Consider the following 15,126-nt stretch of genomic DNA (forward strand, 5'->3'; position numbering starts at 1 on the left):
ATGCTCGTATCCAATAAACTGGTGTTTCTGGACAGTTTGATGAATTTCTTGGCAGGATGTCAGAATATCCTCCCAGTTTTCTGAGACCAGTCTCAATCATCTAGGTCAGAGTTATCCAAATAAGAGCTCTGTGTCCACTGGACGCGTCACGCGCACCACCGAGGCAATAGAGACCACAACCATCAGACAGTTAAGATGGAGGCAGACACAAAGCTCAGCATCGAGGTCCACAGAACACCCACACACAGATCAGCACCTCCCACTGGACAAATCCTTTTTGCTCAAACAGAAGTTTCTACAGCCAAAACACTCCTGATTAACTCAAATAAAAGCCGAACAAACTCAGTACCAACATGAGATAAAAAAGATGCAAACAGACATATTGCTCAGTGCTTTTTAATAGAAGAAATCAGAATTATGAGCATCAATTATGCAAGTGTGTTAAAAGAAAAAAAGATCCCCTAAAGCAGCAATGGAAGAGGTGCAGATTCTGTTCAGCTTCTAATATGAAAAAATATCCATTGCGCTCCGTTCACAGCCTTGCATATCTCAGCTTAATTGGACGGCGAGTCCCAGCTGGTTGGTGCTCTTGTTCTGGGTAGGGGGGGCTAAGGTCTGGGGGTGGGGCACGCTTCCGTGGGGGCATCATCAAGACCTGTGCGTACGTCAGTTTGGAGCCCACCTGAAAAGTCAGAGCACAAGGATTTAGTTTTCAACATGAGCATCTTTGCAACAGGTCTGCTATAACCTGGGGTATCTGTCCTGTCAGGGGTCTTAAACCCGATAAATGTTGATGTGTCTGTGACCAATCGGGACATTCCCTTTATGAATGAGTAACATGAATGGACACAATTAAATCAAGCATCAAATTAAGCATCAAAAACAACTCAACACCCAAAACTTACTTGCTGTCCTGGCGGATGAGCTGGTTGGTCGTCGGCCTTGGTCTTTGATCTCTGCTCCAGACCCCTGAAGAGGAACAGGTCTCAGGTGTTACCAAGTTCTCCACAAGTGAAATAAAGTGTGAGCGAGGGTGGGGGCCATAAACTTACCGATTTAACATTGGCCGACAATTCTGAGCCTTGGAGGGCTGGGGCTCCGACACTGGCCCTGGGGTGTCCACACCGCTGCCCGTCTGTGGGAACCCAGCCTGGGGTGTGCCCTGGGACCACACTGTTGCCTTTGTCTTTACCCCACTGTCACCCCCTTCAGCCATCACCCGCTGCTCAGGACAGACGGAGTCAATCTTGGATGGAGTGGAAGCATCTCCACCAGCACCAGGGGGCAAAGTTTGAGTACCAGCATCCTGACACTCAGATCTCGGGGGGGGCAGGCCTTCGGGTGCGATATAAAAACAAATTGGGACAGAGGGACCATCGCCCTCATCTCGGCTCGGGATTTTCCAGACGCGTGAATTCGCTGGAAGCCACGGACGTTGGAGCTCCGCATTGTCCTGCCAGTCAAACTCAGATTTGTTTGATGGACGGCGAGTTTCTTGACTGTACAATTTTTCTGGATTGTTGAAATTGAGACACGAGGTCGTGACATCGGTGTGATAGCAGGAAACAGTATCCGGTGAGGATGTCGTGGTCAGACGCACATCGCCCTCATCTCGGCTCGGGATTTTTCTTACGCGTGAATTCGCTGGAAGCCACAGACATTTGAGCTCCACATTGTCCTGCCAGTCAAACTGGGATTTGATGGATCTACGGTGAGTTGCTTGACCGATATCTGGTGAGGATACCGTGGTCAGACGCACATTGACCTCGCTCGATAGAGACAGTTCAGGAGGAGGTGTTGGTAATAAACCAGTGTCTGGTTCAGGAGGAGGTGGTGGAAATAAACCAGCCTCTGGTCTAGGAGGAGGTGTTGGTAATAAAGTGGTTTGCAGAACAGTGGATGGACCAGGCTCATCTGTTGCACACTGGTTCTGCTCTTGCTCGAGGTCATCGGTGTCAATGGAACATATGCTGTAGCATCTGTGGGTCTTTGTTTCGAACGCTTGATGCGGATCCGTCATTACAAGACGTACCTCTTCGCCGTCCTTATCGTCATGTTGCGGTTCTGAATCTACCGTCGGCCTCTGCTGGTCACCTGACACCTCAGTCACCATGAAGGCAACAGACGGTGGCCTAACGGGTGTTGACCAGACCAGTTTGGACGGCTTTGACACATCTGGAGTGTTTTCCTCTCCGCCTGTGCTCAGTCTGGGCAGCGCCACATGGGGATGTGATTCAAGGGTTTCCTCATCACATCTGCCTCGGCTGTCTCCTTTAAGCTCTGCATCCAAACATGCATGCTTGGTTCCTGCGGTGGTGTGTTGCCTGTGCTCCACCGTCACCTTGCTCCGTCTAATGTAGGTTGGGAAGTCTGACAGACTGCTGTCGCTGTCGCTGTCGCTCCACTCGTCAGAAGAAGTACTACAGGAACAGCCCATCTTCTGCAGCCTGAAGCAGAAACAACAAAAAGCCACTGCCATGACCACACACACTCTAACAGTCATGAACAGATCCATTTGCTGCTCCCGCCTCATGGAGAAAGAGGAAAGTCCCGCCTCGCCCCCTCCCCAGCCCAGACTAGCACAGGTGAGGGGCTCACGCCCCCGCCAGTCATCAGGGCCTGAGCAAGGCCCAGTTAGGCTACAGTTTGAGAGGGGCCGGCTACACAAGCCCCGCCCCCACCTGCTTCACTGTGACTTGCATCAAACCAGCCTAACCCTCATGTGCACGAGCCCCGCGCACGAGTCTGCACTGACACGAAGAAGCGCAACCACATTAGCAGAATTGGATTCATATGGAAAACATTTAGACTTTGGTAGAGCTGCCAGCAGAGCTCAACTTGATCCCAACCATCAACTCCCAGTTACTGACCTTTGGACCTTTAACGCGTGTGCACGTCAGTATGTAGATTGTCTCTCTTGGAGGGTGATGCTCGGTGGAAGGATCGAAGAATGAGGCGGCAGATCTGATGGTGGTTTCAGCTCAACCTTTAACGGTTAATGTCTGTAGGTGCAGCAGCAACACTTTAATATGAAGACTTTTTTACTTTGAATCAAAGCTTACAACCCAAAATGGCCTTTTATCTGTGATGACCTCACAAAAAAAATCTCATGCAAAGTGTTTAAAGTTGCTGTGCTTCGCATTAAAGCCAAAAACGTAAATGTGTGAGTGGGTTAAATCGCTGCATATATGACGTACTGTAACATTTGTTCTGAAAATAATTAAATATTGTGATTTTACCTCACCTTGTCTCAAATTATTACCCAAATATTTTGCTATGATTCTTCTATGATGGTGATGCAACCGTTAAGTATTAAATTGAATGTTAAACATCTTGACAGCTCATTACAGTCCAACATTGGAGCCCTTCTTTGAGAGCAGCTTCACAATGCTCGTATCCAATAAACTGGTGTTTCTGGACAGTTTGATGAATTTCTTGGCAGGATGTCAGAATATCCTCCCAGTTTTCTGAGACCAGTCTCAATCATCTAGGTCAGAGTTATCCAAATAAGAGCTCTGTGTCCACTGGACGCGTCACGCGCACCACCGAGGCAATAGAGACCACAACCATCAGACAGTTAAGATGGAGGCAGACACAAAGCTCAGCATCGAGGTCCACAGAACACCCACACACAGATCAGCACCTCCCACTGGACAAATCCTTTTTGCTCAAACAGAAGTTTCTACAGCCAAAACACTCCTGATTAACTCAAATAAAAGCCGAACAAACTCAGTACCAACATGAGATAAAAAAGATGCAAACAGACAATATTGCTCAGTGCTTTTTAATAGAAGAAATCAGAATTATGAGCATCAATTATGCAAGTGTGTTAAAAGAAAAAAAGATCCCCTAAAGCAGCAATGGAAGAGGTGCAGATTCTGTTCAGCTTCTAATATGAAAAAATATCCATTATGCTCCGTTCACAGCCTTGCATATCTCAGCTTAATTGGACGGCGAGTCCCAGCTGGTTGGTGCTCTTGTTCTGGGTGGGGGGGGCTAAGGTCTGGGGGTGGGGCACGCTTCCGTGGGGGCATCATCAAGACCTGTGCGTACGTCAGTTTGGAGCCCACCTGAAAAGTCAGAGCACAAGGATTTAGTTTTCAACATGAGCATCTTTGCAACAGGTCTGCTATAACCTGGGGTATCTGTCCTGTCAGGGGTCTTAAACCCGATAAATGTTGATGTGTCTGTGACCAATCGGGACATTCCCTTTATGAATGAGTAACATGAATGGACACAATTAAATCAAGCATCAAATTAAGCATCAAAAACAACTCAACACCCAAAACTTACTTGCTGTCCTGGCGGATGAGCTGGTTGGTCGTCGGCCTTGGTCTTTGATCTCTGCTCCAGACCCCTGAAGAGGAACAGGTCTCAGGTGTTACCAAGTTCTCCACAAGTGAAATAAAGTGTGAGCGAGGGTGGGGGCCATAAACTTACCGATTTAACATTGGCCGACAATTCTGAGCCTTGGAGGGCTGGGGCTCCGACACTGGCCCTGGGGTGTCCACACCGCTGCCCGTCTGTGGGAACCCAGCCTGGGGTGTGCCCTGGGACCACACTGTTGCCTTTGTCTTTACCCCACTGTCACCCCCTTCAGCCATCACCCGCTGCTCAGGACAGACGGAGTCAATCTTGGATGGAGTGGAAGCATCTCCACCAGCACCAGGGGGCAAAGTTTGAGTACCAGCATCCTGACACTCAGATCTCGGGGGGGGCAGGCCTTCGGGTGCGATATAAAAACAAATTGGGACAGAGGGACCATCGCCCTCATCTCGGCTCGGGATTTTCCAGACGCGTGAATTCGCTGGAAGCCACGGACGTTGGAGCTCCGCATTGTCCTGCCACTCAAACTCAGATTTGTTTGATGGACGGCGAGTTTCTTGACTGTACAATTTTTCTGGATTGTTGAAATTGAGACACGAGGTCGTGACATCGGTGTGATAGCAGGAAACAGTATCCGGTGAGGATGTCGTGGTCAGACGCACATCGCCCTCATCTCGGCTCGGGATTTTTCTTACGCGTGAATTCGCTGGAAGCCACAGACATTTGAGCTCCACATTGTCCTGCCAGTCAAACTGGGATTTGATGGATCTACGGTGAGTTGCTTGACCGATATCTGGTGAGGATACCGTGGTCAGACGCACATTGACCTCGCTCGATAGAGACAGTTCAGGAGGAGGTGTTGGTAATAAACCAGTGTCTGGTTCAGGAGGAGGTGGTGGAAATAAACCAGCCTCTGGTCTAGGAGGAGGTGTTGGTAATAAAGTGGTTTGCAGAACAGTGGATGGACCAGGCTCATCTGTTGCACACTGGTTCTGCTCTTGCTCGAGGTCATCGGTGTCAATGGAACATATGCTGTAGCATCTGTGGGTCTTTGTTTCGAACGCTTGATGTGGATCCGTCATTACAAGACGTACCTCTTCGCCGTCCTTATCGTCATGTTGCGGTTCTGAATCTACCGTCGGCCTCTGCTGGTCACCTGACACCTCAGTCACCATGAAGGCAACAGACGGTGGCCTAACGGGTGTTGACCAGACCAGTTTGGACGGCTTTGACACATCTGGAGTGTTTTCCTCTCCGCCTGTGCTCAGTCTGGGCAGCGCCACATGGGGATGTGATTCAAGGGTTTCCTCATCACATCTGCCTCGGCTTTCTCCTTTAAGCTCTGCATCCAAACATGCATGCTTGGTTCCTGCGGTGGTGTGTTGCCTGTGCTCCACCGTCACCTTGCTCCGTCTAATGTAGGTTGGGAAGTCTGACAGACTGCTGTCGCTGTCGCTGTCGCTCCACTCGTCAGAAGAAGTACTACAGGAACAGCCCATCTTCTGCAGCCTGAAGCAGAAACAACAAAAAGCCACTGCCATGACCACACACACTCTAACAGTCATGAACAGATCCATTTGCTGCTCCCGCCTCATGGAGAAAGAGGAAAGTCCCGCCTCGCCCCCTCCCCAGCCCAGACTAGCACAGGTGAGGGGCTCACGCCCCCGCCAGTCATCAGGGCCTGAGCAAGGCCCAGTTAGGCTACAGTTTGAGAGGGGCCGGCTACACAAGCCCCGCCCCCACCTGCTTCACTGTGACTTGCATCAAACCAGCCTAACCCTCATGTGCACGAGCCCCGCGCACGAGTCTGCACTGACACGAAGAAGCACAACCACATTAGCAGAATTGGATTCATATGGAAAACATTTAGACTTTGGTAGAGCTGCCAGCAGAGCTCAACTTGATCCCAACCATCAACTCCCAGTTACTGACCTTTGGACCTTTAACGCGTGTGCACGTCAGTATGTAGATTGTCTCTCTTGGAGGGTGATGCTCGGTGGAAGGATCGAAGAATGAGGCGGCAGATCTGATGGTGGTTTCAGCTCAACCTTTAACGGGTAATGTCTGTAGGTGCAGCAGCAACACTTTAATATGAAGACTTTTTTACTTTGAATCAAAGCTTACAACCCAAAATGGCCTTTTATCTGTGATGACCTCACAAAAAAAATCTCATGCAAAGTGTTTAAAGCTGCTGTGCTTCGCATTAAAGCCAAAAACGTAAATGTGTGAGTGGGTTAAATCGCTGCATATATGACGTACTGTAACATTTGTTCTGAAAATAATTAAATATTGTGATTTTACCTCACCTTGTCTCAAATTATTACCCAAATATTTTGCTATGATTCTTCTATGATGGTGATGCAACCGTTAAGTATTAAATTGAATGTTAAACATCTTGACAGCTCATTACAGTCCAACATTGGAGCCCTTCTTTGAGAGCAGCTTCACAATGCTCGTATCCAATAAACTGGTGTTTCTGGACAGTTTGATGAATTTCTTGGCAGGATGTCAGAATATCCTCCCAGTTTTCTGAGACCAGTCTCAATCATCTAGGTCAGAGTTATCCAAATAAGAGCTCTGTGTCCACTGGACGCGTCACGCGCACCACCGAGGCAATAGAGACCACAACCATCAGACAGTTAAGATGGAGGCAGACACAAAGCTCAGCATCGAGGTCCACAGAACACCCACGCACAGATCAGCACCTCCCACTGGACAAATCCTTTTTGCTCAAACAGAAGTTTCTACAGCCAAAACACTCCTGATTAACTCAAATAAAAGCCGAACAAACTCAGTACCAACATGAGATAAAAAAGATGCAAACAGACATATTGCTCAGTGCTTTTTAATAGAAGAAATCAGAATTATGAGCATCAATTATGCAAGTGTGTTAAAAGAAAAAAAGATCCCCTAAAGCAGCAATGGAAGAGGTGCAGATTCTGTTCAGCTTCTAATATGAAAAAATATCGATTGCGCTCCGTTCACAGCCTTGCATATCTCAGCTTAATTGGACGGCGAGTCCCAGCTGGTTAGTGCTCTTGTTCTGGGTAGGGGGGGCTAAGGTCTGGGGGTGGGGCACGCTTCCGTGGGGGCATCATCAAGACCTGTGCGTACGTCAGTTTGGAGCCCACCTGAAAAGTCAGAGCACAAGGATTTAGTTTTCAACATGAGCATCTTTGCAACAGGTCTGCTATAACCTGGGGTATCTGTCCTGTCAGGGGTCTTAAACCCGATAAATGTTGATGTGTCTGTGACCAATCGGGACATTCACTTTATGAATGAGTAACATGAATGGACACAATTAAATCAAGCATCAAATTAAGCATCAAAAACAACTCAACACCCAAAACTTACTTGCTGTCCTGGCGGATGAGCTGGTTGGTCGTCGGCCTTGGTCTTTGATCTCTGCTCCAGACCCCTGAAGAGGAACAGGTCTCAGGTGTTACCAAGTGCTCCACAAGTGAAATAAAGTGTGAGCGAGGGTGGGGGCCATAAACTTACCGATTTAACATTGGCCGACAATTCTGAGCCTTGGAGGGCTGGGGCTCTGACACTGGCCCTGGGGTGTCCACACCGCTGCCCGTCTGTGGGAACCCAGCCTGGGGTGTGCCCTGGGACCACACTGTTGCCTTTGTCTTTACCCCACTGTCACCCCCTTCAGCCATCACCCGCTGCTCAGGACAGACGGAGTCAATCTTGGATGGAGTGGAAGCATCTCCACCAGCACCAGGGGGCAAAGTTTGAGTGCCAGCATCCTGACACTCAGATCTCGGGGGGGGCAGGCCTTCGGGTGCGATATAAAAACAAATTGGGACAGAGGGACCATCGCCCTCATCTCGGCTCGGGATTTTCCAGACGCGTGAATTCGCTGGAAGCCACGGACGTTGGAGCTCCGCATTGTCCTGCCAGTCAAACTCAGATTTGTTTGATGGACGGCGAGTTTCTTGACTGTACAATTTTTCTGGATTGTTGAAATTGAGACACGAGGTCGTGACATCGGTGTGATAGCAGGAAACAGTATCCGGTGAGGATGTCGTGGTCAGACGCACATCGCCCTCATCTCGGCTCGGGATTTTTCTTACGCGTGAATTCGCTGGAAGCCACAGACATTTGAGCTCCACATTGTCCTGCCAGTCAAACTGGGATTTGATGGATCTACGGTGAGTTGCTTGACCGATATCTGGTGAGGATACCGTGGTCAGACGCACATTGACCTCGCTCGATAGAGACAGTTCAGGAGGAGGTGTTGGTAATAAACCAGTGTCTGGTTCAGGAGGAGGTGGTGGAAATAAACCAGGCTCTGGTCTCGGAGGAGGTGTTGGTAATAAAGTGGTTTGCAGAACAGTGGATGGACCAGGCTCATCTGTTGCACACTGGTTCTGCTCTTGCTCGAGGTCATCGGTGTCAGCGGAACATATGCTGTAGTAGCTGTGGGTCTTTGTTTTGAACGCCTGATGCGGCTCCGTCATTACAAGACGTACCTCCTCGCCTTCCTTATCGTCACGTTGCGGTTCTGAATCTACCGTTGGCCTCTGCTGGTCACCTGACACCTCAGTCACCATGAAGGCAACAGACGGTGGCCTAACGGGTGTTGACCAGACCAGTTTGGACGGCTTTGACACATCTGGAGTGTTTTCCTCTCCGCCTGTGCTCAGTCTGGGCAGCGCCACATGGGGATGTGATTCAAGGGTTTCCTCATCACATCTGCCTCGGCTGTCTCCTTTAAGCTCTGCATCCAAACATGCATGCTGGGTTCCTGCGGTGGTGTGCTGCCTGTGCTCCACCGTCACCTTGCTCCGTCTAATGTAGGTCGGGAAGTCTGACAGACTGCTGTCGCTGTCGCTGTCGCTCCACTCGTCAGAAGAAGTACTACAGGAACAGCCCATCTTCTGCAGCCTGAAGCAGAAACAACAAAAAGCCACTGCCATGACCACACACACTCTAACACTCATGAACAGATCCATTCGCTGCTCCCGCCTCATGGAGAAAGAGGAAAGTCCCGCCTCGCCCCCTCCCCAGCCCAGACTAGCACAGGTGAGGGGCTCACGCCCCTGCCAGTCATCAGGGCGTGAGCAAGGCCCAGTTAGGCTACAGTTTGAGAGGGGCTGGCACATGCTACACAAGCCCCGCCCCCACCTGCTTCTCTGTGACTTGCATCAAACCAGCCTAACCCTCATGTGCACGAGCCCCGCGCACGAGTCTGCACTGACACGAAGAAGCGCAACCACATTAGCAGAATTGGATTCATATGGAAAACATTTAGACTTTGGTAGAGCTGCCAGCAGAGCTCAACTTGATCCCAACCATCAACTCCCAGTTACTGACCTTTGGACCTTTAACGCGTGTGCACGTCAGTATGTAGATTGTCTCTCTTGGAGGGTGATGCTCGGTGGAAGGATCGAAGAATGAGGCGGCAGATCTGATGGTGGTTTCAGCTCAACCTTTAACGGTTAATGTCTGTAGGTGCAGCAGCAACACTTTAATATGAAGACTTTTTACTTTGAATCAAAGCTTACAACCCAAAATGGCCTTTTATCTGTGATGATCTCACAAAAAAAATCTCATGCGAAGTGTTTAAAGCTGCTGTGCTTCGCATCAAAGCCACAAACGTAAATGTGTGAGTGGGTTAAATCGCTGCATATATGACGTACTGTAAATCTTGTTCTGAAAATAATTAAACATTGTGATTTTACCCCACCGTGTCCCAAATTATTACCCAAATATTTTGCTATGATTCTTCTATGATGGTGATGCAACCGTTAAGCATTAAATTGAAAGTTAAACATCTTGACAGGTCATTACAGTCCAACATTGGAGCCCTTCTTTGAGAGCAGCTTCACAATGTTCGTATCCAATAAACTGGTGTTTCTGGACAGTTTGATGAATTTCTTGGCAGGATGTCAGAATATCCTCCCAGTTTTCTGAGACCAGTCTCAATCATCTAGGTCAGAGTTATCCAAATAAGAGCTCTGTGTCCACTGGACGCGTCACACGCACCACCGAGGCAATAGAGACCACAACCACCAGACAGTTAAGATGGAGGAGGACACAAAGCTCAGCATCGAGGTCCACAGAACACGCACACACAGATCAGCACCTCCCACTGGACTCTCACCACCCACTGGAACACAAGTTGGGTGGAATCAGAACCCTATAACAGGGCTAAAGAAGTAGCCAAAACAACCCAAGGCAGGAAGAAGGAACAGGATCATCTCAAAACATGTGGTTACCCAGACTGGGCCTTCAGAGACCTGCAAACAGCCAGACCTTAGCTAACAAGAGGATGCAAACACAACCGCGTTTCTATTTTTAAAAAAAGGATATAAAAAAAGATACTGTCTGATAGCCCAAAACATATAAAATAAAACTTTATTCAATATTTCAAATATGCAGTATTACTGCACGAAACAGAGGGTTTACAAGCACCATGGTAGGTTTAGTGGTAAATATTGTGTTAATATTTTACACAAAAACCCACATCCAGCTATCTATTTTACAGGAATACCACTTCCTTTCTAGTCTTCACACTTTCTGCTTGAGGGTCCTGATATGTGAATTATACCAGGGGGCACACCTCCTCTGATTTACTATTTTCTTTTTCAGGGGGGCAACAGAATCAAGCGTGATTCTCAGTGAGGTTGCTGCACCTTCAGCAATAGAGTCAACCTCAGCAGGGCTAAGATTATAATGATTGATCCCTGGGGAAACACACAGTGGTCCTGGGATCAGCACAGGGATCACTTCCTTAAACTTAGCTACAGCATTATCTGAAAGACATCTGCTATAGTAAGACTTTGTTCTGACGATAGAAGAATCCTTAATCATAAATGTAAAAGTGATCAAGGAATGGTCTGACAGGAGGGGGTTCTGAGGGAACACTGACACATGTTCTACCTCAACACCATAAGTCAGAACTAGATCTAGGGTGTGGTTGAAGCTATGAGTTGGAATAATGTAAAATTAAAGGTCAAACGGCTTTTAAACAAATCTGTTATGGCTGAACAAGACTGATGTGGCAGTGACACCAAAGTGTGCATCAACTCTCTAGCTAACACGTATTATTTCATTAGTATTATTCATCTTATTCATTACGGCCCTCGGGAATGAAATCATCCTCATTGTAAACAAGAGCGGGCGACAAAAAGGAGCAATAAACCTTATGGATATTCTGCCCCTGCTGGGTGGAAGACGTTATGACAAAAAACAGAGAACAACAAAGTGCAGAATACACTTTAGTAGTGTTCAGTCATATTTACGTCCATCAGTAACTCACCTGTACCTGGATATTCTGCACACATTCATGTATAAATGGTGTTTAAACACTTGTAATGGTGTTAAACACTCATCAAAGTCAGTGTTTTCAGATTCTGTGATTTCACACTGGACAGAATGTGAATGAGGTACATCAACAAATCCTTTTTGCTCAAACAGAAGTTTCTACAGCCAAAACACTCCTGATTAACTCAAATAAAAGCCGAACAAACTCAGTACCAACATGAGATAAAAAAAGATGCCAACAGACATATTGCTCAGTGCTTTTTAATAGAAGAAATCAGAATTATGAGCATCAATTATGCAGGTGTGTTAAGAGAAAAAAATATCCCCTAAAGCAGCAATGGAAGAGGTGCAGATTCTGTTCAGCTTCTAATATAAAAAAAAATATCCATTGCGCTCCGTTCACAGCCTTGCATATCTCAGCTTAATTGGACGGCGAGTCCCAGCTGGTTGGTGCTCTTGTTCTGGGTAGGGTGGGCTAAGGTCTGGGGGTGGGGCACGCTTCCGTGGGGGCATCATCAAGACCTGTGCATACGTCAGTTTGGAGCCCACCTGAAAAGTCAGAGCACAAGGATTTAGTTTCCACCATGAGCATCTTTGCAACAGGTCTGCTATAACCTGGGGTATTTGTCCTGTCAGGGGTCTTAAACCCGATAAATGTTGATGTGTCTGTGACCAATCGGGGCATTCACTTTATGAATGAGTAACATGAATGGACACAATTAAATCAAGCATCAAATTAAGCATCAAAAACAACTCAACACCCAAAACTTACTTGCTGTCCTGGCGGATGAGCTGGTTGGTGGTCGGCCTTGGTCTTTGATCTCTGCTCCAGACCCCTGAAGAGGAACAGGTCTCAGGTGTTACCAAGTGCTCCACAAGTGAAATAAAGTGTGAGCGAGGGTGGGGGCCATAAACTTACCGATTTAACATTGGCCGACAATTCTGAGCCTTGGAGGGCTGGGGCTCCGACACTGGCCCCGGGGTGTCCACACGGCCCCCCCTCTGGGGGAACCCAGCCTGGGGTGTGCCCTGGGACCACACTGTTGCCTTTGTCTTTACCCCACTGTCACCCCCTTCAGCCATCACCCACTGCTCAGGACAGACGGAGTCAATCTTGGATGGAGTGGAAGCATCTCCACCAGCACCAGGGGGCAAAGTTTGAGTGCCAGCATCCTGACACTCAGGTCTCGGGGGGGGCAGGTCTTCGGGTGCGATATAAAAACAAATTGGGACAGAGGGACCATCGCCCTCATCTCGGCTCGGGATTTTCCAGACGCGTGAATTCGCTGGAAGCCACAGACGTTGGAGCTCCGCATTGTCCTGCCACTCAAACTCAGATTTGTTTGATCGACGGCGAGTTTCATGACTGTACAATTTTTCTGGATTGTTGAAATTGAGACACGAGGTCGTGACATCGGCGTGATAGCAGGAAACAGTATCCGGTGAGGATGTCGTGGTCAGACGCACATCGCCCTCATCTCGGCTCGGGATTTTTCTTACGCGTGAATTCGCTGGAAGCCACGGACATTTGAGCTCCACATTGTCCTGCCAGTCAAACTGAGATTTGATGGATCCACGGTGAGTTTCTTGACCGATATCTGGTGAGGATACCGTGGTCAGACGCACATTGACCTCGCTCGATAGAGACAGTTCAGGAGGAGGTGTTGGTAATAAACCAGTGTCTGGTTCAGGAGGAGGTGGTGGAAATAAACCAGGCTCTGGTCTAGGAGGAGGTGTTGGTAATAAAATGGTTTGCAGAACAGTGGATGGACCAGGCTCATCTGTTGCACACTGGTTCTGCTCTTGCTCGAGGTCATCGGTGTCAGCGGAACATATGCTGTAGTAGCTGTGGGTCTTTGTTTTGAACGCCTGATGCGGCTCCGTCATTACAAGACGTACCTCCTCACCTTCCTTATCGTCACGTTGCGGTTCTGAATCTACCGTCGGCCTCTGCTGGTCACCTGACACCTCAGTCACCATGAAGGCAACAGGCGGTGGCCTAACGGGTGTTGACCAGACCAGTTTGGACGGCTTTGACACATCTGGAGTGTTTTCCTCTCCGCCTGTGCGCAGTCTGGGTAACGCCACATGGGGATGTGATTCAAGGGTTTCCTCATCACATCTGCCTCGGCTGTCTCCTTTAAGCTCTGCATCCAAGCATGCATGCTGGGTTCCTGCGGTGGTGTGCTGCCTGTGCTCCACCGTCACCTTGCTCCGTCTAATGTAGGTCGGGAAGTCTGACAGACTGCTGTCGCTGTCGCTGTCGCTCCACTCGTCAGAAGAAGTACTACAGGAACAGCCCATCTTCTGCAGCCTGAAGCAGAAACAACAAAAAGCCACTGCCATGACCACACACACTCTAACAGTCATGAACAGATCCATTTGCTGCTCCAGCCTCATGGAGAAAGAGGAAAGTCCCGCCTCGCCCCCTCCCCAGCCCAGACTAGCACAGGTGAGGGGCTCACGCCCCTGCCAGTCATCAGGGCGTGAGCAAGGCCCAGTTAGGCTACAGTTTGAGAGGGGCCGGCACATGCTACACAAGCCCCGCCCCCACCTGCTTCTCTGTGACTTGCATCAAACCAGCCTAACCCTCATGTGCACGAGCCCCGCGCACGAGTCTGCACTGACACGAAGAAGCGCAACCACATTAGCAGAATTGGATTCATATGGAAAACATTTAGACTTTGGTAGAGCTGCCAGCAGAGCTCAACTTGATCCCAACCATCAACTCCCAGTTACTGACCTTTGGACCTTTAACACGTGTGCACGTCAGTATGTAGATTGTCTCTCTTGGAGGGTGATGCTCGGTGGGAGGATCGAAGAATGAGGCGGCAGATCTGATGGTGGTTTCAGCTCAACCTTTAACGGTTAATGTCTGTAGGTGCAGCAGCAACACTTTAATATGAAGACTTTTTACTTTGAATCAAAGCTTACAACCCAAAATGGCCTTTGATCTGTGATGATCTCACAAAAAAAATCTCATGCGAAGTGTTTAAAGCTGCTGTGCTTCGCATCAAAGCCACAAACGTAAATGTGTGAGTGGGTTAAATCGCTGCATATATGACGTACTGTAAATCTTGTTCTGAAAATAATTAAACATTGTGACTTTACCCCACCGTGTCCCAAATTATTACCCAAATATTTTGCTATGATTCTTCTATGATGGTGATGCAACCGTTAAGCATTAAATTGAATGTTAAACATCTTGACAGGTCATTACAGTCCAACATTGGAGCCCTTCTTTGAGAGCAGCTTTACAATGCTCGTATCCAATAAACTGGTGTTTCTGGACAGTTTGATGAATTTCTTGGCAGGATGTCAGAATATCCTCCCAGTTTTCTGAGACCAGTCTCAATCATCTAGGTCAGAGTTATCCAAATAAGAGCTCTGTGTCCACTGGACGCGTCACGCGCACCACCGAGGCAATAGAGACCACAACCACCAGACAGTTAAGATGGAGGAGGACACAAAGCTCAGCATCGAGGTCCACAGAACACGCACACACAGATCAGCACCTCCCAC

At 48.4% G+C, this 15,126-nt stretch overlaps 2 protein-coding genes and 1 long non-coding RNA gene across 3 annotated transcripts; all 3 read right to left on the reverse strand.

Moving 5' to 3' along the window:
• Positions 1–380: 380 nt before the first annotated feature.
• LOC115246917 (uncharacterized) lies at positions 381–2,287 on the reverse strand. Its single transcript, XM_029826873.1, has 3 exons — positions 1,053–2,287; positions 906–969; positions 381–682 (listed from the first exon to the last, which is right to left on the reverse strand). The coding sequence occupies exons 1-3, from the start codon at positions 2,111–2,113 to the stop codon at positions 533–535; spliced, it is 1,275 nt and encodes a 424-aa protein (XP_029682733.1). The 5' UTR covers positions 2,114–2,287; the 3' UTR covers positions 381–532.
• Positions 2,288–3,920: 1,633 nt separating this feature from the next.
• LOC115246750 (uncharacterized) lies at positions 3,921–6,407 on the reverse strand. Its single transcript, XM_029826016.1, has 4 exons — positions 6,259–6,407; positions 4,441–5,835; positions 4,294–4,357; positions 3,921–4,070 (listed from the first exon to the last, which is right to left on the reverse strand). Exons 2-4 carry the CDS (start codon positions 5,823–5,825, stop codon positions 3,921–3,923), a joined length of 1,599 nt encoding a protein of 532 aa, XP_029681876.1. The 5' UTR covers positions 5,826–5,835; positions 6,259–6,407.
• Positions 6,408–8,563: 2,156 nt separating this feature from the next.
• LOC115247032 (uncharacterized) lies at positions 8,564–11,626 on the reverse strand. The gene is made up of 3 exons (XR_003886125.1): positions 11,600–11,626; positions 9,652–9,783; positions 8,564–9,222 (listed from the first exon to the last, which is right to left on the reverse strand). It is a non-coding gene; the product is annotated as an uncharacterized lncRNA (long non-coding RNA).
• Positions 11,627–15,126: the final 3,500 nt, after the last annotated feature.

The sequence above is a fragment of the Takifugu rubripes genome, chromosome 19 (assembly GCF_901000725.2).
Source record: "Takifugu rubripes chromosome 19, fTakRub1.2, whole genome shotgun sequence".
Classification (NCBI taxonomy): Eukaryota; Metazoa; Chordata; class Actinopteri; order Tetraodontiformes; family Tetraodontidae; genus Takifugu; species Takifugu rubripes.